Source organism: Apis mellifera, linkage group LG5, assembly GCF_003254395.2.
Source record: "Apis mellifera strain DH4 linkage group LG5, Amel_HAv3.1, whole genome shotgun sequence".
Taxonomy (NCBI): Eukaryota; Metazoa; Arthropoda; class Insecta; order Hymenoptera; family Apidae; genus Apis; species Apis mellifera.
In genome coordinates this window covers 11656068-11678938 of record NC_037642.1, presented here as the reverse complement: position 1 = coordinate 11678938, position 22871 = coordinate 11656068, and the positions used below count along the sequence as shown (strand labels likewise).

General features: G+C 38.0%; 2 protein-coding genes across 4 annotated transcripts in view; one reads left to right on the top strand and one right to left on the bottom strand.

Annotated features, from left to right (window-relative positions):
• LOC411116 (nephrin) overlaps nt 1-22871 on the top strand; it is a 235484-nt gene that overhangs the window by 49417 nt on the left and 163196 nt on the right. The window lies entirely within an intron of this gene.
• Nucleotides 367-9636, bottom strand: LOC551044 (glucose dehydrogenase [FAD, quinone]). 3 transcript variants are annotated; one of them, XM_006567631.3, is made up of 10 exons: nt 9531-9636; nt 8379-8593; nt 4569-4697; nt 4290-4486; nt 3635-3994; nt 3335-3482; nt 2947-3264; nt 2512-2882; nt 714-808; nt 367-620 (listed from the first exon to the last, which is right to left on the bottom strand). In XM_006567631.3, exons 2-10 carry the CDS (start codon nt 8584-8586, stop codon nt 536-538), a joined length of 1911 nt encoding a protein of 636 aa, XP_006567694.1. In that variant the 5' UTR covers nt 8587-8593; nt 9531-9636; the 3' UTR covers nt 367-535. The 3 variants fall into 3 exon arrangements, with proteins under 3 accessions (XP_006567694.1, XP_623443.2, XP_016767722.1); XM_623440.5 differs by lacking the exon at nt 9531-9636 and having other exon boundaries at nt 8379-8831; XM_016912233.2 differs by lacking the exon at nt 9531-9636 and having other exon boundaries at nt 367-617; nt 8379-8586.

Here is a 22871-nt window from a genome sequence, read left to right as displayed (position 1 = left end):
GATTAACTTATCGTGTGCGGATAAGGAACGTTAAAAAATATTCTGTATATTATAAACACGTGTATAAAGATATCCACGAATGTACGACGTCATATAAGAGATCCTGATTGTAATCACAGAGTATCTCAGCCAATTTCGATGCACCACAGTTCGGTTAATGAACAATGAGTCGAATTGCGTAGATTCTATTCCATTCTCTTCCGCGATACTTTACAAATCTTCCCATAAATACATATTTATATTTTCTTATACTTTCAATTCGATTGAATCTAAAAAGAAAAGAAACTTTGATGAAATCGTGAGAATCAACGAAATATTTTTTCTTCTTTAATTTGTAGCTGGTGTGAATGAATAAAGATAGACGAGTTGGATTGTAATAATTCAATTTATTGAATCCGCATTTACATTTCTTTGGTCTCGACGTTTGTTACAAAGAGTGGATGTTGAAAAGGAGAAGAAACTATCTGGAATACTTTCTCCCGATCGAAGGGATAAAACCGGTCGTCCGGATCTAGTGAGATCTCGAGGACGTTGACTACCAGTCGCCCTGGTCCCAGTCGATGTATTTGATCCCCCAGAGCAACAGATCCAACGAGTTGTCGATCTCGGGACGGGGGCTACTATGGAAATATATGGCAAATATTTGACTATCGTACTCCTCTCTACTCCGTCACGCCTCTCTCCACAGACGGGAAGAAGAAGTATGCCCGTACCATTTTGCAGGCGCGCCACCCCAGTCAGACTTGACGAAAGCCGCTGCCCTCTCGCCGATCATGATCGCTGGAGCGGCCGTGTTCCCGGACGTCACCTTTCCAAATCGAAACAAACACGTTCACATTTTTATATTCTCGATATTCACGAGATTATATATAATATATATAATATATATATATTATATATTAATTATATATATAATTATATATAAATATATATAATTATTATAATATATATATAATTATATATAATTATATATAATTATATATAATTATATATTCTCGACAACGATATTCGCGAGATTATTATTTAATAAATAAATTATTATTTAAATAATATTTATAAATTATTATTTAATATAATATATATATATATAAATATATTAATATATATATTCTCGACAACGATATTCGCGAGATTATTATTTAATAAATAAATTATTATTTAATATATATAATATATATATATATCTCGACAACGATATTAGCGATTATTATTTAATAAATAAATTATTATTTAAATAATATTTATAAATTATTATTTAATATAATATATATATTAATATATATATATATTCTCGATAACGATATTCGCGAGATTATTATTTAATAAATAAATTATTATTTAAATAATATTTATAAATTATTATTTAATATAATATATATATATATATATATATATATTAATATATATATATTCTTGACAACGATATTCGCGAGATTATTATTTAATAAATAAATTATTATTTAATATAATTATTATATAATATATATATATATTATATATAATATATATAATATATATATATTCTCGACAACGATATTAGCGATTATTATTTAATAAATAAATTATTATTTAATATATATAATATATATATATATCTCGACAACGATATTAGCGATTATTATTTAATAAATAAATTATTATTTAAATAATATTTATAAATTATTATTTAATATAATATATATATTAATATATATATATATTCTCGATAACGATATTCGCGAGATTATTATTTAATAAATAAATTATTATTTAAATAATATTTATAAATTATTATTTAATATAATATATATATATATATATATATATATATATATATATATATATTCTTGACAACGATATTCGCGAGATTATTATTTAATAAATAAATTATTATTTAATATAATTATTATATAATATATATATATTATATATAATATATATAATATATATATATTCTCGACAACGATATTAGCGATTATTATTTAATAAATAAATTATTATTTAAATAATATTTATAAATTATTATTTAATATATATCTATATATTCTCGACAACGATATTCGCGAGATTATTATTTAATAAATAAATTATTATTTAAATAATATTTATAAATTATTATTTAATATATATCTATATATTCTCGACAACGATATTCGCGAGATTATTATTTAATAAATAAATTATTATTTAAATAATATTTATAAATTATTATTTAATATAATATATACATATATTAATATATATATATATATTTTCGATAACGATATTCGCGAGATTATTATTTAATAAATAAATTATTATTTAATATATATATATTCTCGACAACGATATTCGCGAGAATATTATTTAATAAATAAATTATTATTTAATATATATCTATATATTCTCGACAACGATATTTGCGAGAATATTATTTAATAAATAAATTATTATTTAATATAATATATATATATTCTCGACAACGATATTCGCGAGATTATTATTTAATATAATATATATAATATAATATAACATATTATTTATTATAAATACCTTGGGCATGATGGACGTGTCAGCCACGCGCAAACCGTCGACGCCGTGCACCCTCAGCCTCGGGTCGACCACCGCCATCCGGTCGCTGACCGGGCCCATTTTGCAGGAACCGGCCTGATGATTCTCCGGGCCGGTGTCCTGGCGCATGGCGCACCTCCAGTAGTCGTCGCTTAGATACGTGTGCTGGGAGCAGGCGGGGAGAGGGGGGTTGGCGAGAGTCATGTTGTACCTGGCCAACGCGCTCGTGTTGCTCAGCGACAGGGCTATCCGAATCCCGTGGAGAAGGACTGCCTCGTCCATCGGGTCGCTCAAATAATTGCCGTGGATCACTGGCTTGGCGAACGGGTCGTTGCTCGCCAATCGAAGGCTGCCTGAAAAAAGAGAGAGAGAGAGGATGAGTTTGAAGTGGAGGAGAGAAAGATAAAGGTATCGTACCTCTGCTGCGGGGATGAAGATTCGTCGGAGAGATGCTTACATGACGGCCACCGCCGTCCATCAACGCGCCGAGTTGGCCCGTGGTCGCGCAAGCCGCTTGGTAACCGCCGAAGAAGATTTGGAGATCGGGATCGTCCTCGCTCGTGTAAATCGAGGACACGATACCCGTGAGTTGCGAGAGCCCCGTCGAGGCGATCGGGCCCTTCGTGAACGCGATGTACTCCAACAGGGACGGCCAGCTCAGGTCGAACTCGTTCGGTCGATTTATCGTGAACGGCAACGTGAACGAGACGTGGTTGTGCAGATTCTCCCCCACTCCTGGAAAAATTAATTATTACGTTAATTTTAAACGCGTTAAGAGTTTAAGAGCGTTAAGAGAAATGGCGACCTGGAAGATCGTGGACCACGCTCACGTTCACTGCCTCCAAATGCTCCTTTGGACCGATCCCGGAGAGCAGCAGGATTTGAGGAGAATTGACAGCGCCGCCAGAGACGATTATTTCCCGCGAGGCACGCGCTACGCGAAGCTCGCCGTTCTGCGAATCGTTAATTGATTAATTGAAAAAGCGAAGATCAAACATTCGTCGTATTCGAATGGAAAAATTTTCTTATAATTTCTAACGAGGCATAGAAATGCTAATAAATATATATATTATATATTAATAATTTTAATAATAATATAATTCACTTTGTAATATTGCACGCCAACCGCCTTCTTCTCCTTCAACAGGATCTTGGTCACGGTGGCGTTGGTGATCACTTGTAAATTGCTCCTGTTGCGGAACGGGCGGAGGAAAGCGGTGGCCGTGCTCCGTCGGACACCGTCTTTGCTCATCATTTGCGCGACCGTGAATCCCGTGAATTGATCGCCGTTCAACTCCTCGGGGATCGGGTATCCCAACTCGGCCGCCGCGGCCAGTATATCGTTGGAAATGTCCGGCCTCCAAGAAAATCTCTCCACGTTGAGCAATCCGCCGGTCGAGTGGTATTTCCGCCCGACTCGATTGATCTCCGTGTTGTTCTCCGAGCACATGAAATACGGCAGGACCTATTTTACAGGGGGGGGAGGGGAAAAACGGAAAGAAAAGTGTGTCGCGTCAAGTTGGAATTATTATTATTAAAGGTGAATCAGACCGACTGGATTGGTAAATCGTTAGGTACACGCGATCTCCTTTGTCGCAACTCGTTTCTTTATAAATCCACCGGTGTTACGTTAATATAAAAGAAAAACATTATGTGCGTACGATTCGAGAAATCTTTCGTAACTTTTTTAATTTCTATTTCTTTCCTTTCGAGAGAACTCTGATTTAATTCCATTCAGTCTTCGAATATCGGAAACTTACGTCCTGCCACGACCAACCGTCGTTGCCCATCGCCGCCCAATCGTCGTAATCCTTGGGATGGCCGCGCGTGTACATCATGCCGTTGTGACTCGAGGTGCCACCTAGGTTTTTACCACGTGGCCAGAAACACGAACCGCCCGAGGATAGACAGGCGTTTTTCTCGTTCGTCGTTCGATAACCCCAATCGATGTCGCTACCTGTCCCAAAATCTTTTCATCAATTCCCGTCCCCCCGATTATTAACCAATCCGCGCACTGCTGGGACATGGGCTCGACCTACCTAGAAACATGGCAACCATGCTTGGAACATCCGTGCCAGGCGGCTCGTCCGGGCCAGCCTCGAGCAACAAAACTTTCCATTCCCGCTGCTCGCTCAGTCTGGACGCCACCACGGAGCCAGCTGTTCCTCCTGAAACGAGCGTCGAAACGATCGAGTTATTTCGAAATCGAAATCGGATGAAAAGTACGAAAACGAGCGCGGCGGGCAAATCGTCTCGCGTGGAACAGGCTGGAAAGTGGTTCGACGTTCGCCTTGACCGTGGCAAACCGGCAACACCGACGAGTAAAAGTAATTATGCCGCGCGTGTAGTATGTTTATATACGTTATTCGCGATGCTTTGGTACGCGGAACGTGTTTCGCCTTCGCTTACACGTGACGCGTGTATCCGTGTATCCGTGTGCTGCTCGTGCGTAGTAAAGAGAGAAACGGAAACACGGATCCCTGATATACTTTTTTCTTCTTCGGAAAATATTCCATTTGTTCGGATAAATCGAAAGAGGACTTTTTTTCGATATATATATATCAATGTATACGATGTATATCGAGGTTGAACCATTTCTAATAATCGTCGTCGTAAAGGAAACGACAAGTTGGAGAAAAGCGAGCAATTTGTATTGGACGGTTTATTTTTCACTGGGAGGAGGAAACTCGGAGATAGATATAAACGAAAAGAGGCGAAACAAGGGACAAATTGAGCTATTTGTACGCGAGCTCCGCTTTAAGGAGAAACACCGGTGTTAATATTCGCCTATACGAATGACATGCAAATGTTGCAACGTTATCTTTCAGTTTTATCGAAAGCATGCAGCAACGCAACATGGGTCTGTTTAGTCTCGCGTTGCGGGCGCGAGATATTTATGAGACGTAGCTAATTATGAGGCCACGCTTCGGAAGATTAATACGTGAAGCTTTGCTTGTTGCGGAATAATATCGGGCTCATCGTTGCTGTTCGAAGTAATTAACAACACGCTCGTGGCGTTTAATATTAATTAACCGTGGCGGTATTTCGTCCCGCAGCTTTTCCATCCGGTCTCTCGATCCTCCGCGACAGATTTACGCGATTTACACTGTCACGATTTATCCGCAATTTTCAAATATCTGCGAAAAATTCTGAAATTCGAAAAAAAAAAACACGACGAAAACCTTGCCGCTGGATTATCCGGGTTAACCAGGGATAATTAGTTGCTCGTTTAATCGGATTGTCCATCGAACGGAATCGGGAGAAGAGATAGCGGACGCCGATTATCGGGGGAACGAGGTTGTTCGGTCGTGCGCAATAGCGCAGAAAATAAGCCGTTTCGAATCGCTCGTTATTGCTCTTGCCCCACTTTCTTGCATTCTCGAGAACAGGGAAAAGTAGCGGCCTGTGACATCGGCCGAGTCGCGTTCGCGCCTAGGCCGCGCTCCCCTCCCCTCCCCATCGCGAGGAAGAAAGAACAAGTGGCGAACGAACAGATGGGACGGAGAAGAAGAAAGTTTGAGCTGCTTGCTATCGGATATCGATTTCTTCGTAGCGAAACAAGCAGATTTCCGAGCCGAGGAGAAGATCGTTCCTTCACCGTTTATACATCCAGCTTTTGTTTTTCTCTCGTTTCGTTCGCCTGCGGCGTTCCCCTCCCCTCTCCTTCTCTTCGACACAGTGCCATTTCCCGCAAACTGGACCACCGTCACAACAGGAATCAAGAGGGCGAGAATCAGGTTCTTGCATCGGCAAGAAACGTTCCATAACTCGGTTGCGTAACTCGTTCGAATCCTTCCTTTAGCCGCTTTATTTACATTCCATCGACGCGAGCTACCTCGCCGTTTCTACTCGTTGTCCTACCAATCTCCTACTTATCGACGAAGCACCGTATCGATCGTGCGTCTGCCTCTTTTCGGTCGTATCTCTTAAGGATCCCCTATACATACATCTCACGGTTGTCTGTTGCGTGAGACGACGTTCGATCGGAATTTAGGCTCCGCAGGAGGGGGGAGGAAATTTCACACTAATCTGCGCGTGGCCGCGCATCGATGCCCGGGAATGAGAAGAAAGGCGGGAGAGAAAAAAAGAGAGAGGGAGAAATTGCGTATAATCGAGGAAAAGTGTCAGCGGGCGAATAACATTTTCATCGCGCGATACGTTGAATATTCGGCGCAGAGATTATGGAAATAACGGGCTCGGCCGGCCATTATATAAAATATTTTCGCGGCGAAATGCATATTTTATCATAATTGCCGCGCGCGTAACCGTGTTTCGTGATCCGCTAATATCTTCTTCCCGGCCTTTAATCACGCCCTGTCCACGGAAGGAATCGCGATTTACGTAATTAACGGAAGCAATAATACGCTTTCCCGGTTTTTTCGGGAAACAAGGATCAACCACCGGTTGTCGTCCTCGACCAATCCCAACTATCTTCTCAACTATTCAACGCAATTATTCGTGCATAAGCGCGAGGGTATTCGAAATTCGAATACTTCGAATACTCGCAATATATATATATATAAATTTAATTCAGGTTGAAACGGTTGCAGCGTTCTCTAATCTCTTTTTATCCTCTTGAACGACAGCTAACTTTCCGCTCGCGAAACCGATCGATTCTTTCCTCCCTTCCCCTCGACTTTCTCGAGAATAATAATAATAAAACTTTCTCGAAATCTAACCTATTCCAAGTGGCTAAAACCACAGCGATACTCCATCGGCGAACAAGAGGAGAGATGGAGGGAACGAGAAGACGATATCGATATTGTTTTCAACCTCGATTTCAGTGGCTGTATATCGATCCATCGTTTCGTTCCCTCGCGTGGATAAATAAACACGGAGACGGGTGAAACGAGCGATTCGAAATTGGCGACACTCTCCTCCGTTTAGAAACAACGGCTTTCACGCAGAGGAGGAGGAGAGGGAGGGGGGAGGATATTGGCCCGTTTAAACCGCATCCGCGTCAAATATGATTATCTCGCTTTGCCCCCTCCACTCTGTCGTGCTTCTGGACGCGATTCGCCACGCTCGAACGAGCCTCCCGAGTCTTTTCGTCGCCCTCTCCATTGCGACACCGCCTCCCCACCCCGCCGCCCGCCAGTTTTTTCCACCAGTCTTTGTTCCTGCGTTTCCGGCCTTCGAGCAATCCCCCCCGACACGAAATTGCGAAATTCGGGCCGTTCGGCCGCCGGCTGGAACGGAACGCGAAATACAACGAACGAGCGCTTCGCTCGTTTATCCGAAAGATAAACGGTGCGATACGATTTTTAGAAAATAATATAATTATTACTCGCCCGTGTTCCTCCCCTCCCCCGAATCGGTCTACGATACGTTTGATCGTTGTGGAAAGTGTGCATTGAATTTTCGTTCGAAAAATAGAACGGAACGGAAGCGGGTTCAATATTCGATTTTTTTTTCTCGAAATTTTCACCCTCTTTCTCCTTCTTGAAATATCGAAGTTTGTTATAATATACTCTCGTATTATTTTTAATAATAATAATCTCTTTTTTGTTTCAATTAATCCTTGATAAAGGGATACGAGTAATGATTCGAGAAGCGTTTTTCTCTGTTTGCGAAACAACCACCGATTTATGGTTTCATCCACGCCGCTTATTGAAAGTTTCTCGAACCTTAATCGGGCTCGAACGTGTTACGATGGATAATCTTTCGCAATCGTTTCGGGAAGAAGACGCTCAACAGATCGGATAACTTTCCAATTATGAACGTGCAAAGTGGATCGATCGCGGGAAAAGAGAGACTTTCGATGTTAAAAACAAAATCAATTTGGTTGATTTGTTATAATATTTCAAAGACTTACAGATTATGGAAAAAAAAAGAAAACGAATACTCACCGCCCACCACGATGAAATCGTAATAATATTCGGCGGGTTCCACGGGCTCGAAACGTTGGCACAGCAGCGACACCTCCTCCTTGGCGAGCGCGAACGTGTTGAACAGGCTCATGAACGTCAAAAATTGCGGCCCAGGGCACACCTGAGCGAGGCTCGGCCCCAGATTCGGGTCCGGGCAGATGGGCGAGATCGACAGGTTGTACGACATTTTTTTCCTGTCAGTACGAAAGAGAGAGAAAAAAGAAACTGGTTATATCGAGAGAAAAGTGTTGAATGAAATTTCGATTTGAAGGAAGGAAGGCGTAGAGTTCAACCCGTCCGACTCTTCCCCGTTAATTGTCGGAAAATTGTCGCCGCGTGTTAATTAATAGACGCGCCGAAATCACCTCGAGAACGCTTCGAATTGACACGTATGAGAAAGATTAGTTGGTTTGACGCACGCGTTAGTCGAAGAATGCGACGAAAACGATTTTTTTTTTTCGTCGATATCGATCGTCGTTAGTTACGTAATTATTCGAATAATAAGTATAAATTGCTGAAAAAATTATTGTACAGGAAAAAAAACAGATAAGAACGATAATTTATTATCACTTTTCTATTTATATTTAAATTTTTTTCCTTTTTCTTTTTTTTTTCCAAACGCGATGATTTCGAGATGATCGGAATCTTTAACCGTTCTTCCTTGTTTTTCTCACGTTTTACACAATAACGTCGTTTATCATCTATGGCGTCGCGTTGAAATCGGATCGGCATTAATTAACGGGGCGAGGGAATTAATGCGGATCTAACTAACCGGGCCGCGTTAATTAATTTTAGTTCTAATTAGCGCGGTTGAATTTTTCGCGTGTTTAACATCACGTGAATTAACGCGGGTGGAGAAACAGAATGGAAGGACAGGAGGGGGCGAGAAATATCGCAATTAAAGTGCATTTTCGTAACGATTATTTTTTATCACTCGAGTCTAATAGGTCAATTATAATTTAATATATATATATATTATATCTCGCTCGATCGAATCGTATCTTCCCATTGCACTTTTCTTTCCGGATCAACGAACGAACGAGTAAACGTGTGAGCGAGCGAGCGACGCTCCACGGATAACCGTTACGCCAATTACAATCGTCTCGAATGTCACTCGAATGTCCACACTACCTTGAGTCGCGTCGGTAATCGATGAGAGAAACGAACGCGCCCTACAACGAGATACGACGAAAGCTCGCACGTGCCTCGGTATCTTTACACGAGCTATAGGTGTAACTGTAATACCTCTCACCGTAGAGCCTCTCTTTATAATTCGTCTCCCACCTCGTCCTTTCGTCTTTTCCCCGTCCGAGGCAAGCGAATCGCCTCCTCCGGAAAAATCTACGCGTTCATTTTTCGACGACTCCTCGCCTGATTCAATAGCGTAATTTCCGAGACTGCGAGTCCGAGTTGCGATCGTTATCTCGCGTGTTATTCTTTTCTCCTTCTCCTTCTCTCTCTCTCTCCTTCTCTTCCACGCGGAGTTTCGTACGTCCCGTAACCGCAAACGTTTATATCTTCAACCGTCCGTTCTTCTCTTCTCTTTCTTTCAAATACCATTTCGCTAATTGTGTCCCACGTTTGATCTTTCAAACCGGGAGGGAATCGTTAAAACCGGTGCTCGACGCTGTTCTCTCTCTATCTCTGTCTCTCGTTTTTTTTTGCAGAGCAGGTGGTCTCCGCCCTTTGTAGCGCTCCAGTTTTTTAGAATTAACCGCATGTCGGATACCTGTTTAATTGCTCGGGGTTATTCTAAAGATTAGTTGACAGTTTGTTTCTGCTAAACAAACTCGTGGCGCGGGCTGGGTCACCAGGCCGACTTGCCCGCTGGAAACTCGATTTTAAAACAACCGTTTGTCCGTGTTGTTTCAACCACGGTATATACATATTTTTTTTTTTTTATTTTATTTTTTTTTTTATCTTTCATTTTTTCTCTCCCTCTCTCTCTCGTTTCGTTTTCGAGTCGTCCCCACTTTGGCGGAGACGCGCAAAGCGTCGAGATATTTCTCGACGTTTTCGTATAACGCGGTCGGTTAACCCGGTGAAACGATTCGGTGCCCGCAATGAAATTATTAACGAGGGGGCGAACATTGTCCACGTAAACGGCAACCTGTGCGCGTCCAGCATGTTAATAAACCGTGAATCTCTGGGTATTATTTCGTAGCGGCCGCGGCTAGAATATAATAACGCGCGGCGAACGAGTACACACGAACCGATAATAGCGTCCCACTTAGCCGCCGCCGCCGGATCCGAATTCACCGGCCGCGGATCGACGCGACACCGGATACGCATTTTCGTGCGCGTACACTTCCCCCTCCCCAACTCTTCTCTTCCGTAAACCTCTGCCTTTACCGCCGCGTTGTAACACGATGAAAACGGCCATTATCGAATTTACAGGCGCCGATTTCGCCGCCAATGTATTTCAAACGAGTCGTACGATATCTTTCGCGTGGTTTAGCTTAGGTATCGGTCGATAATAAAATTGTTACAAGGTGTACAAGAGATTCTTATATCGGACATTTTTGTTACACGGACGAAAGTGGATTATATCGGTCGATCGGACGAGAGAGATTAATTTATACTGACATACGATGGACAGCACGTTTCATGCCTTTTTATTTATCGCGTCAAAAATCCATTTCCGAAAATATGGAAATATATATATATATATATATTTCTCGGTTTTAGAGTTTTCTCCCGGATCAGTGACCGCTACAATTTAACCGCGGTTAATAACCGAATCCTTGGGAAAACTTTGCTCGAAAATCTTGCGTCTAGCGACGAATCCTCGTCGTGGATCCGTGAATTCGCATTGTTCGGGCGCACGTTGCGCACAGTTGGTCGGGCAAAAATCATATTTTCGCGGCGCGCAAACTCGGCGCACAATGGGACTTCCGCCCTTTTTTCTCCCGCCACGGACGCAGCGCGACCAACGTCTCCAATAAATTTTATCTTACGCGCTTCTCCCCCTTTTTTTTTTTTTTTTCTGCCCGCCGCGCCAAAAAACGGGATACGGGAAAAGGGAAGTTGAACTCTCTCGAAACTGCTCGTCACCATAATTTATCATCGCAAAGTTTCGTTTTCTCCATATATAGTTGTGATCCTGCGTAATAATAATCCTAGTGAAAATTTCGAAGCAAGAATCAAACGTATAGCATAATTCGTTAATCTCCCTCCCTGTCGTTGTAATCCTGCGTAATAATTAATACAAATGTAATACATAATTTAATTATAAGTTAAATAGTATTTTTACTCGAATAGGAAGGGAATATGGAAATTTTAAAAAATCGACCAATCGTTCTACAATTCGTTAATCTTGAGAGAGACAAGGATGATTCCTTTCTCTCTCTTATAATCCTACGTAATAATAATCGTAATATTTTTACTCAAGAAAATAGGAAAAAAAAATAATATGGAAATTTTAAAAAATCAATTAATCGTTTTACAATTCGTTAATTTTGGGGGAGAGAGAGAGAGACAAGGATGTTTCCTCACTCTCTCTCTCTCTCTTCCTGTCTCTTTATCAATATAATTATAATCCTGTGTAATAATAATCATACTATTTTGGAAATGTGAAAATTTCAAAATAAGAATTGACCAAATATTATACAATTTATTATTCTTGAGGAAGACAAGGATAATTCCTCTCTCTTTCTCTCCCTGTCTTCTTCTTTTTCTCGATATAGTTGTAATCCTGTGTAATATAGTTAATATAAATGTAACACATAATTTAATTATAAATTAAATAGTATTTTTACTCGAATATGGAAATGTGGAAATTTTAAAGCAGGAATCTTGAGATAGACAAGGATGTTTTCTCTCTCTCTCTCTCCCTGTCTCCTTCGTTTTTGCGTTCTCAATATAATTATAATCCTACGTAATAATAATCGTAGTATTTTTTACTCGAGAAAATAGGAAAGGAATATGGAAATTTTAAAGAATCAATCAATCGTTCTACAATCCTGATAGAGATAAGGATGATTCTTTTCTCTTTCTTATAATCCTACGTAATAATAATCGTAGTATTTTTATTCAAGAAAATAGGAAAGGAATATGGAAATTTTAAAGAATCAATCAATCGTTCTACAATTCGTTAATTTTGGGGGAGAGAGAGAGAGAGACAACGATGATTCCTCTCTCTCTCCCTGTCTCTTTCTCAATATAATTATAATCCTGCATAATAATAATTGTAGTATTTTTACTCAAGAAAATTTCAAAGCAAAAATCGATCAAACATTATACAATTTATTATTTTTGAGGCAGACAAGGATGATTCCTTTCTCTCTCTTATAATCCTGCGTAATAATAATCGTAGTATTTTTTACTCAAGAAAATAGGAAAGGAATATGGAAATTTTAAAGAATCGATCAATCGTTCTACAATTCATTAATTTTGGGGAAGAGAGAGACACATAAGAATATTTCTTCTCTCTTTCGCTTCCTGTCTCTTTCATTTTTGCGTTCTCAATATAGTTATAATCCTGCGCAATAATAATTCTAGTATTTTTATTCGAAGAAATTCAAAGCAAGAATCGACCAAACATTATACAATTTATTATTCTTGAGGCAGACAAAGATGATTCCTCTCTCTCTCTCTCTCCCTGTCTCTTTCGTTTTTGTGTTCTCTCTTATAATCCTTCGTAATAATCATAGTATTTTTACTCAAATAGGAAAGGAATATGGAAATTTGGAAATTTCAAAATAAGAATCTTGAGATAGACAACGATGTTTCCTCTCTCCCTCCCTCCCTGTCTCTTTCGTTTTCACCTTCTCAATGGCTTCTAATTGTAATTTAGCTATAATAATAATCGTAGTATTTTTACTCAAATAGGAAAGGAATATAAAAGTTTGGAAATTTCAAAGTAATCTTGAGGTAGACAACGACGTTTCCTTTTCCTGTATCTTTCGTTTTCGCCTCTTCAATGGCTCCTAATTATAATCTACCTACAATAATAATCGTATTATCATATTTTTACTCAAGAAAATTCGTAATCGTATATGAAAATCAGAATCCGTTCTTCGACGTAATTTCGAATTTCGAGGATCGAATGCTATTTTAATACTTTTATATTAAATAAAAATATATATAAAAATTAGAATCTTACGTTCTTTGTACGTAATATGAAAATTTGGAAATTTCAAAATAAGGATCTTGAGATAGACAACGATATTTCCTCTCCCTTCCTGTCTCTTTCGCCTTCTCAATGACTTTTAATTATAATCTACCTATAATAATAATCGTATTATCATATTTTTACTCAAGAAAATTTCGAAAGCAAGAAATCGATGTATAATTCTTTTATTAATCTTGGAAAAGAGAGAGAGAGAGAGACATATGATTCCTCTCTGTTTCATTTTTGCAGTACACGCGAATCGTATTCCCATATTCTCGATGACGATTCGATGACCGATTCGTTCCCTTCGAGGCAACCGTACGCCTCGATGACGAACCGTATTTACGCAAGGTATTTCCGTCTTGTCAAACAGAAATGCGCTCCCCCATTGTGTTCTTTCCCCGGATTGCTTGTTCGGCAAACAGCGGCAATCCGTTGACGGGGGGGGAGAGGGAATCGATACCGTATGGTTTTGCGTTTCCATTCGAACAATAATCATCTCCCTCTCTCTCCCTCTTTCGAGCATCCGCGAATGACGCAGCGATGCGTCGTCTTGCTTCGATCAAGATCCGCCGGGTAAATATAATTAATCGCGACGGTTTGCGGATTTTACCAGAAACTGGTTAACATTGTGAACCTTGCCGTCCGCAGATCCAAACCGATAACCGTTCATCGACGATTATACGTTCGTTCCGTTTCGCCTCGAAAATTCCCATTCTTCCAATCAAAGCGTTAATCTCGATAGCTCGATATTTCGACGATATGAGATACGTAGCTGTAAGTAAATGTTTCTACGTACGTGTTTCGTCTCGATCGTACGTGTTTGAGAATTAGAATCCGGTTTTGAGTTGTTATTACGTAATCGCGTTAGTCTTTGATACTGTTTTCGAATATCGAAAAGGTGAATATTTTTCGGAGGAGAGTAATGGTATTTTTCGAATCCTCGTTTCAGTCTCGATTCGAGATATGATGGGGATATCGTGAGAAGGTGGAATTGTTAATTGTACGTAGTTGGAAATTGGAATCCGTTTTTCGAATTTTGAGGATTTGAGAACGTAATCTACGTAAATATTTTTCGATAAAAATTCGTAATCGTACGTATTTGAAAATTAGAATCTGTTCTTCCACGTGAATTTCGAGGATCGAACGTTATTTTAATATTCTTCGTACGAAACAAATGATATTTCGAATCCTCGTTTCACTTTCGATTCTTCATGCACGCGAGAAGATAAAATTCGTATATGAAAATTAGAATCTCAAATTTCGTACGACGTAACGATTCGAATTTTCTTCACGCACGCGAGAAGATAAAATTCGTAATCGTGTATGAAAATTAGAAATTACATTTCTTCGAGATGTAATCTCCAATTTTGAGGATCGACGTAAATATTTTTCATACGAAACTAATTGTATTTCGAATCCTCGTTTCAATCTCGATTCGAGATGTGACGCGAGAAGGTGGAATTGTTAATTGTACGTAGTTGGAAATTGGAATCCGTTTTTCGAATTTTGAGGATCGAACTTAATTTATGTAAATATTTTTAGATAAAAATTCGTAATCGTATGTATTTGAAAATTTAATTTCTTAACTCGTCGTGTTATTATTAAACACGACGTAAATGTTTTTCGTATGATCGAAACTAATTGTATTTCGAATCCTTGTTTCAGTCTCGATTCGACCACGCACGCGACAAGGTAGAATTCTTAATCGTATTTGAAAATTAGAATCTTTTCTTCATGCACGCGAGAAGATAAAATTCGTAATCGCGTATGAAAATTAAAATCTGTTCTTCCACGTGATCTCGAATTTTGAGGATCGAACGCAATCTATGTAAATATTTTTCGTACGAAACAAATGATACTTGGAATTCTCCATTCTCGATCAAAGGATCGACGTAAATATTTTTCATACGAAACTAATTGTATTTCGAATCCTCGTTTCAGTCTCGATTCGAGATGTGACGCGAGAAGAAGAATTGTTAATATATAAATACGTATTTGAAAATTGGAATCTGTTTTTCGAATTTTGAGGATTTTTTCGATAAAATTCGTAATTGTAACGTATTTAAAAATTAGAATCTTTTCTTCACGCACGCGAGAAGATAAAATTCGTAATCGTATATGAAAATTAGAATCTTCGAGACGTAATCTCGAATTTTGAGGATCGCAATCTATGTAAATATATTTCGTGCGAAACAAATGATACTTGGAATTCTCCATTCTCGATCAAAGGATCGACGTAAATATTTTTCATACGAAACTAATTGTATTTCGAATCCTTGTTTCAGTTTCGATTCGGCCACGCATGCGAGAAGATAGAATACTTAATTATACGTATTTGAAAATTGGAATCCGTTTTTCGAATTTTGAGGATTTGAGAACATAATCTACGTAAATATTTTTCGATAAAAATTGGTAATTGTAGGTATATTTGAAAATTAAATTCGTAACTCGTCGTGTTATTATTAAACGCGACGTAAATGTTTTTCGTACGATCGAAACTAATTGTATTTCGAATCCTTGTTTCAGTCTCGATTCGACCACGCACGCGAGAAGGTAGAATTCTTAATCGTACGTATTTTAAAATTAGATTCCGTTCGAATTTCGAATATCAAACGTAACTCGTATTATTATTAAATGCAACGTAAATATTAGTAATAATTTTCGTATGATCGAAACTAATCATATTTCGAATCCTTCTTCCATTCTCAATCGAACCACACACGCGAGAAGGTAGAATTCGTAATCGTACGTATTTTAAGAATCCGTTCTTCGATGTAATTTCGAGAATTTCATAATCGTACGTATAAAATTCATAATTGTACGTATTTGAAAATTAAAATCCGTTCGAATTTCGAATATCAAACGTACATTAATATTTTTCGTACGAAATTAATTATATTTCGAATCCTCGTTTCAGTCTTGATTCGACCACGCACGCGAGAAGATAGAATTCTTAATCGTACGTATTTTAAAAATTAGAATCTGTTCTTTGACTTAATCTCGAATTTTGAGGATCGAACGCTATTTTAATATTTTTCGTACGAAATAAATGATATTTTGAATCCTCGTTTCACTTTCGATTTGAATTTTCTTCACGCACAAAAAGATAAAATTCATAATCTTACGTAACAGAAAATTGGAATTTGTTCTTCTTCGACGTAATCTCGAATTTCGAGGATCGAATGCGATATAAATATTTTTCGTACGAAACTAATCATATTTCGAATCCTCGTTTCACTTTCGATTCGAATTTTCTTCACGCACGCGAGAAGATAAAATTCGTAATCGTGAATTATAATGAAATATAAAAAATTAGAATTTTCCAAATGTAATCTCGTATTTCGAGGATCGAACGCAGTCTATGTAAATATTTTTCGTGCGAAACAAATAATACTTGGAATTCTCCATTCTCGATCAGAGGATCGACGTAAATATTTTTCGCACGAAACAAAGGAATCTTTAAATCCTCGTTTCAGTCTCCATTCGACCACGCACGCGAGAAGATAGAATTCGTAATCGTACGTATTTTGAAAATTGGAATCCTTTCTTCATAATCTCCAATTTCATAATCATACGTATAAAATTCATAATTGTACGGATTTGAAAATTAGAATCCGTTCGAATTTCGAGTATCAAACGTAACTTACATTAATATTTTTCGTATGAAATTAATTGTATTTCGAATCCTCGTTTCAGTCTCGATTCGACGACGAGAAGATAGAATTCTCGTAAGTAATCGTACGTATTTTAAAAATTAGAATCTGTTCTTCGACGTAATCTCGAATTTCGAGGATCGAACGCTATTTTAATATTTTTCGTACAAAACAAATGATATTCTCATTTGAATCCTCGTTTCACTTTCGATTCAAATTTTTTTTCACGCACGAGAAGATAAAATTTATAATCCTACGTATTTTGAAAATTGGAATCCGTTCTTCGACGTAATCTCCAATTTCATAATCGTACGTATTTGAAAATTAGAATCTCTTCGAATTTCGAATATCAAACGTAATTCGTCGTGTTATTATTAAACGCGCCATACGTAAATATTTTTCGTACGATCGAAACTAATTATATTTCGAATCCTCGTTTCAGTCTCGATAAGACCACGCACTCGAGAAGGTAGAATTCTTAATTGTACGTATTTAAAATTAATATCCATTCTTCTCTTCGACGATGTAATCTCGAATTTCGAGGACCGAACGCTATTTTAATATTTTTCGTATGAAACAAATGATATCCTCGTTTGAATTCTCGTTTCAGTCTCGATTTGACCACGCACGCGACAAGATAAAATTTGTAATCGTACGTGTTTTGAAAATTGGTATCCGTTCTTCGACGTAATCTCCAATTTCATAATCGTACATATAAAATTCATAATTGTACGTATTTGAAAATTAGAATCCCTTCGAATTTCGAATATCAAACGTAATTCGTCGTGTTATTATTAAACGCGCCATACGTAAATATTTTTCGTACGATCGAAACTAATTGTATTTCGAATCCTCGTTTCAGTCTCGATAAGACCACGCACTCGAGAAGGTAGAATTCTTAATTGTACGTATTTAAAATTAATATCCGTTCTTCTCTTCGACGACGTAATCTCGAATTTCGAGGATCGAATGCTATTTTAATATTTTTCGTACGAAACAAATGATACTTTGAATCCTCGTTTCACTTTCGATTCGAATTTTCTTCACGCATGCGAGAAGATAAAATTCGTAATCGTAATTCTTCAACGACGTAAACTCGAATTTCGAGGATCGAACGCTATTTTAATATTTTTCGTACGAAACAAATGATATCCTCGTTTGAATCCTCGTTTCACTCTCGATTCGACTACGCACGCGAGAAGATAAAATTCGAAATGTGAAAATTAGAATCCATTCTTTGAATTTCGACGTAATCTCAAATTTCGACGTAAATATTTTTCGTACGAATCAATCAATCAATCAATCTCAAATCACGCGAAAATTAAAATTCGTAATAAATTTGAAAATTAGAATCCATTCTTCGACGACGTAATTTCAAACGCGACTCGTCGCGTTATTATTAAACGCAACCTACGTAAATATTTTTCGTATGAAATTAATTGTATTTCGAATCCTCGTTTCATTCTCGATTCGACGACGTACGCGAGAAGGTAGAATTCTCGTAAGTAATTGTACGTATTTTAAAAATTAGAATCTTCTTCAATATAATCTCAAATTTCGAGGATCGACATAAATATTATTTTTCGTACGAAACAAATGATACTTTGAATCCTCGATTCGAATTTTCTTCATGCACGAGAAGATAAAATTCGTAATCTTACGTAATTGAAAATTGGAATCTTCTTCTTGTTCTTCGATGTAATCTCGAATTTCGAGGATCGAATGCTATTTTAATATTTTTCGTACGAAATTAATTGTATTTCGAATCCTTCTTCCATTCTCGATCGAACCACGCACGCGAGAAGATAAAATTCGTAATCGTATTTGAAAATTAGTATTCGTTCTTCGACGTAATCTCGAATTTCATAATCGTACGTATAAAATTCATAATTGTACGTATTTGAAAATTAGATTCCTTCGAATTTCAAATATCAAATATAACTCGTCGTGTTATTATTAAACGCGCCGTACGTAAATATTTTTCGATCGAAACTAATCATATTTCGAATCTTCGTTTCAGTCTCGATTCGACCACGCACTCAAGAAGGTAGAATTCGAAATCGTACGTATTTTAAAAATTAAAATCTGTTCTTCAATTTAATCTCGAATTTCGAGGATCGAACGCGATATAAATATTTTTCGTACGAAATTGAAGATATTTCCAATCCTCGTTTCAGTCTCGATCGAACCTCGAGAAGATAAAATTCTTAATCGTATAATTCTAATACGTTTTTGAAAATTATTATATTATATAAGAATCCGTTCAAATTTCGAATATCAAACGCGACGTATGTAAATATTTTTCGAAACTAAAAATATTTCGAATTCTCATTTAACTCGATTCGACGTGAGAAGATTCGTATATAAAAATATATATAAAAATTCGTATATAAAAATTAGAATCTTATATTCTTTGACGTAATCTCGAATTTCGACGTAAATATTTTTCCTACGAAACAAATGATATTTCGAATCCTCCATTCTCGATCAAACTAGATAAAAGATAAAATTCATAAAATTATTTGAAAATTAGAATCTGTTCTTCTACGACGTAATCTCGAATTTCGAGGATCGACGTAAATATTTTTCGTACGAAACAAATGATACTTTGAATCCTCGTTTCACTTTCGATTCGAATTTTCTTCACGCGAGAAGATAAAATTTGTAATCGTATTTGAAAATCAGAATCCGTTCTTCGACGTAATTTCGAATTTCGAGGATCGAACGCGATATAAATATTTTTCGTACGAAACTAAAGATATTTCGAATCCTTGTTTCAATCTCGCACGCGAGAAGATAAAATTCTTAATCGTATAATTCTAATACGTATTTGAAAATTATTATATTATATATAAAGAATCCGTTCGAATTTCGAATATCAAACGCGTCGTGTATAAATATTTTTCGTACGAAACTAAAAATATTTCGAATCCTCATTTCGCTCGATTCAACGCGAGAAGATTCGTATATAAAAATTAGAATCTTACGTAATCTCGAATGTTCGACGTAAATATTTTTCGTACGAAGCAAATATATATACGAGAAGATAAAATTCGTAATCACCATTTGAAGAAAATTGGAATCCGGTTCCGGATCTCGAAGCACGTGATCGCGCGAAGATGAATACACACGATTCATCCGTTATCAAAACTCGAAGTGTTTCCTCGAATAAAAGGACGCTCGCCGTTGCGACGAAGGAGGAAAGAAAATTGTCATTCCTAACGAAGTACCGAGTATCGACTGTTTGCCTCTCCTCCTTGCCACCTCCGATCATTAATCACCCGAGATAACCGCGCGAGATTCGACGATACGCCTCTTATATTCCCTCTCCTGCTTTAAAATTAAAATCCAAAGAAATAGCAAGAAAAGAGAATAAAACGAACCGAGGAGAAACGAGAAACATATAACAAGTGGACGAAGCGAAGAGGAGCGCAGGAAGAAAAGTTTATTTCGGGGTATTTCGATTCAAAAGGGAAAGTTGAATCTGTTGGTCGCTTTGATTTTTGAAGCGCGATCGTTTCGCTTTGCCGGGGCTGGTTTTTGCCTGGCAACCGACCGAGAGAGAGACAGAGACAGAGACAGAGATAAAGCGCACGGTTGTGTGTGCCGTACACGTACACGTACGTTGTAGGCCGCCCGCCACACAGGCGCAGGTATCGAGCGCCAGATACGAGCCTCGTCTCATCGTATTTTACACGATGCTCGGCCCGCTTCACCGGAACACGTTACGAGCATTAAGGCGAGACCCGGTTGACGCACACCGCACAACCGTTCGCCCTCCATTTTTTTCTACTCCCCCCTCCTCCTTCGAGCATCGGAATAGCTCGCTCTGCGACTACACTCGGTTTACTTGAGGGAACTTGAACGACGAGGAAAGAAAAAAAGGGAGAATCTCTCCTTCTCTCTCGCGTCGAGTTCGCGGATAATCCGTCATCGAAGCGCGGTTAATTGCTCTTTCAATTCTATTCCATTCTTTACAGAAGGGAGAGGAGGGGATTACGTAAATGCGCTTTGTTGTCTATCGCCTCTAATAATATTTCGTTGTTTAATAACGCGTGAAACACGGCTCGGCTCGATCGGTAATTATCCCGTTCCGGATATGCGGAATCGTTCGCTCGGTGTATATTTCTTCTTCTTTCTTACTTAATCGCGCGATAATAATGGATATTCCGATAATATTGAATCGAGAAGTGGATAATGACCTGTTCGATTCCACGTGTTTTTCTTTTCCCTCGATTGGATGATTCACAGGAATTATCGAAAGAGTAAACCGAGCAATTATAATTTTCACATATTTTACGTGGATCAAACGTAACGAAAAGATGAATCGATTAATATCTTTCTTTCTTTCTCTTCTCCTTTCGAAACGAATACGAAAATAGGGTCAGATATCGAAGATCTCTCTAGTTGGAGAGAGAGAGAGAGCGCTTATCTTAAGCGTGGCTTAAGTAAACAAACCATCGCGCGGATGTGTCGTATATATATATATCTCTCTCTCTCTTTACCGCGAAACTTTTTGTTGAATTCCCCCATCGAGAAGAAGCTTATTTCGCTTATTTTCCGTTAAAATAAAGCGCGCCAACTTACCTTTCCCTTCCCCCCCTCTACGTCTGTTGATCTTGCGACTCTCGCCATTCCTCCTCGGAAATATCCGCCGTATCTACCGTAAACATTTAATAATTTTCTTGCAGAAAGTTTGAGACGTCACTCGAGTCAGTCAACGTCGTTTCCTAAAATAAACTCGAGGAACGTATATATACGTATATATATATATATATATATAGTCTCGAATCGAGGGAGGATCGATTATCTCAGTTAGCTAGGCGACGAGCACGATCGTTTTCTTCCAATCGTGTCTAATTATTCGGATCTCTCTCTCTTGTGAGAGAGAGAGAAATATCGCGACGCGACATCGTTCGGCCATTGCGAAATCGGAAACTCGACCCCTGCGGTAAGATTCGTACGACGCTCTAAGTGTACTTCCTTGTATATCCTCTGGGCTAGGGATATCGACTTGTTCCGTTTTCTCGCTAAGAATTATATTTTAACGATGTATATATATATATATATATATATATATATATATATATATAGACGTTTCGTTGAAATACAGCAGGAATGTATGGAACAATGGAGGTCAAACTTTCGACGTTTTTAACTCAGATTCATGCTGAATTAACGACCGCTGGTTCTTAATTGCTTTTTCAACGGATATCTTGTATTTTATATGTATATAGTTGTATGTAGTGGGGGAAATTAGGCGGACGAAAATCGATCGTGTTTGTCAGCAATACGAGGGGATACGAGGTGTACGGTTGTCCCGCGTAATAGCGACACGCGGCAATCATGTAGGAAACTGAGCGCGCGATTGTTTGAACAATCGTTGAAACGTGTACCCGCGTAATGGTGTATACGTGTAATACGCGTGTCGGGGAATATTTTTCGAGAGGAAAGAAAAATTTTTGGGGATCGAGAGCGGATAGAGAGGATACGCAGATAGAGTGTTTTGGAGAATTTTGGAAAGTTTTGTTTGGTTAGAAATTTGGTTGAAAGATGTTGTAATTGGAGATATTGGAAATAAAGGTTTGAATTTGCCGCCGTTCTCGCGTCAAGTTGTTGGCAAGCCTGAAAAAAGAACAATTTTATATTAGTTTTATATTTAATTCAAATCTTGCGTTAATTTTGGCACACCCTATATTATCC

Coding starts and splice junctions, on each gene's coding strand:
- LOC551044 (XM_006567631.3), bottom strand. CDS start 8,586: ATGTCGTACAACCTGTCGATCTCGCCCATCTGCCCGGACCCGAATCTG. Junction 4,487..4,568: donor CATGGTTGCCATGTTTCTAG/GTAGGTCGAGCC, acceptor ATTTTGGGACAG/GTAGCGACATCGATTGGGGT. Junction 3,995..4,289: donor ACGGTTGGTCGTGGCAGGAC/GTAAGTTTCCGA, acceptor CCTGTAAAATAG/GTCCTGCCGTATTTCATGTG.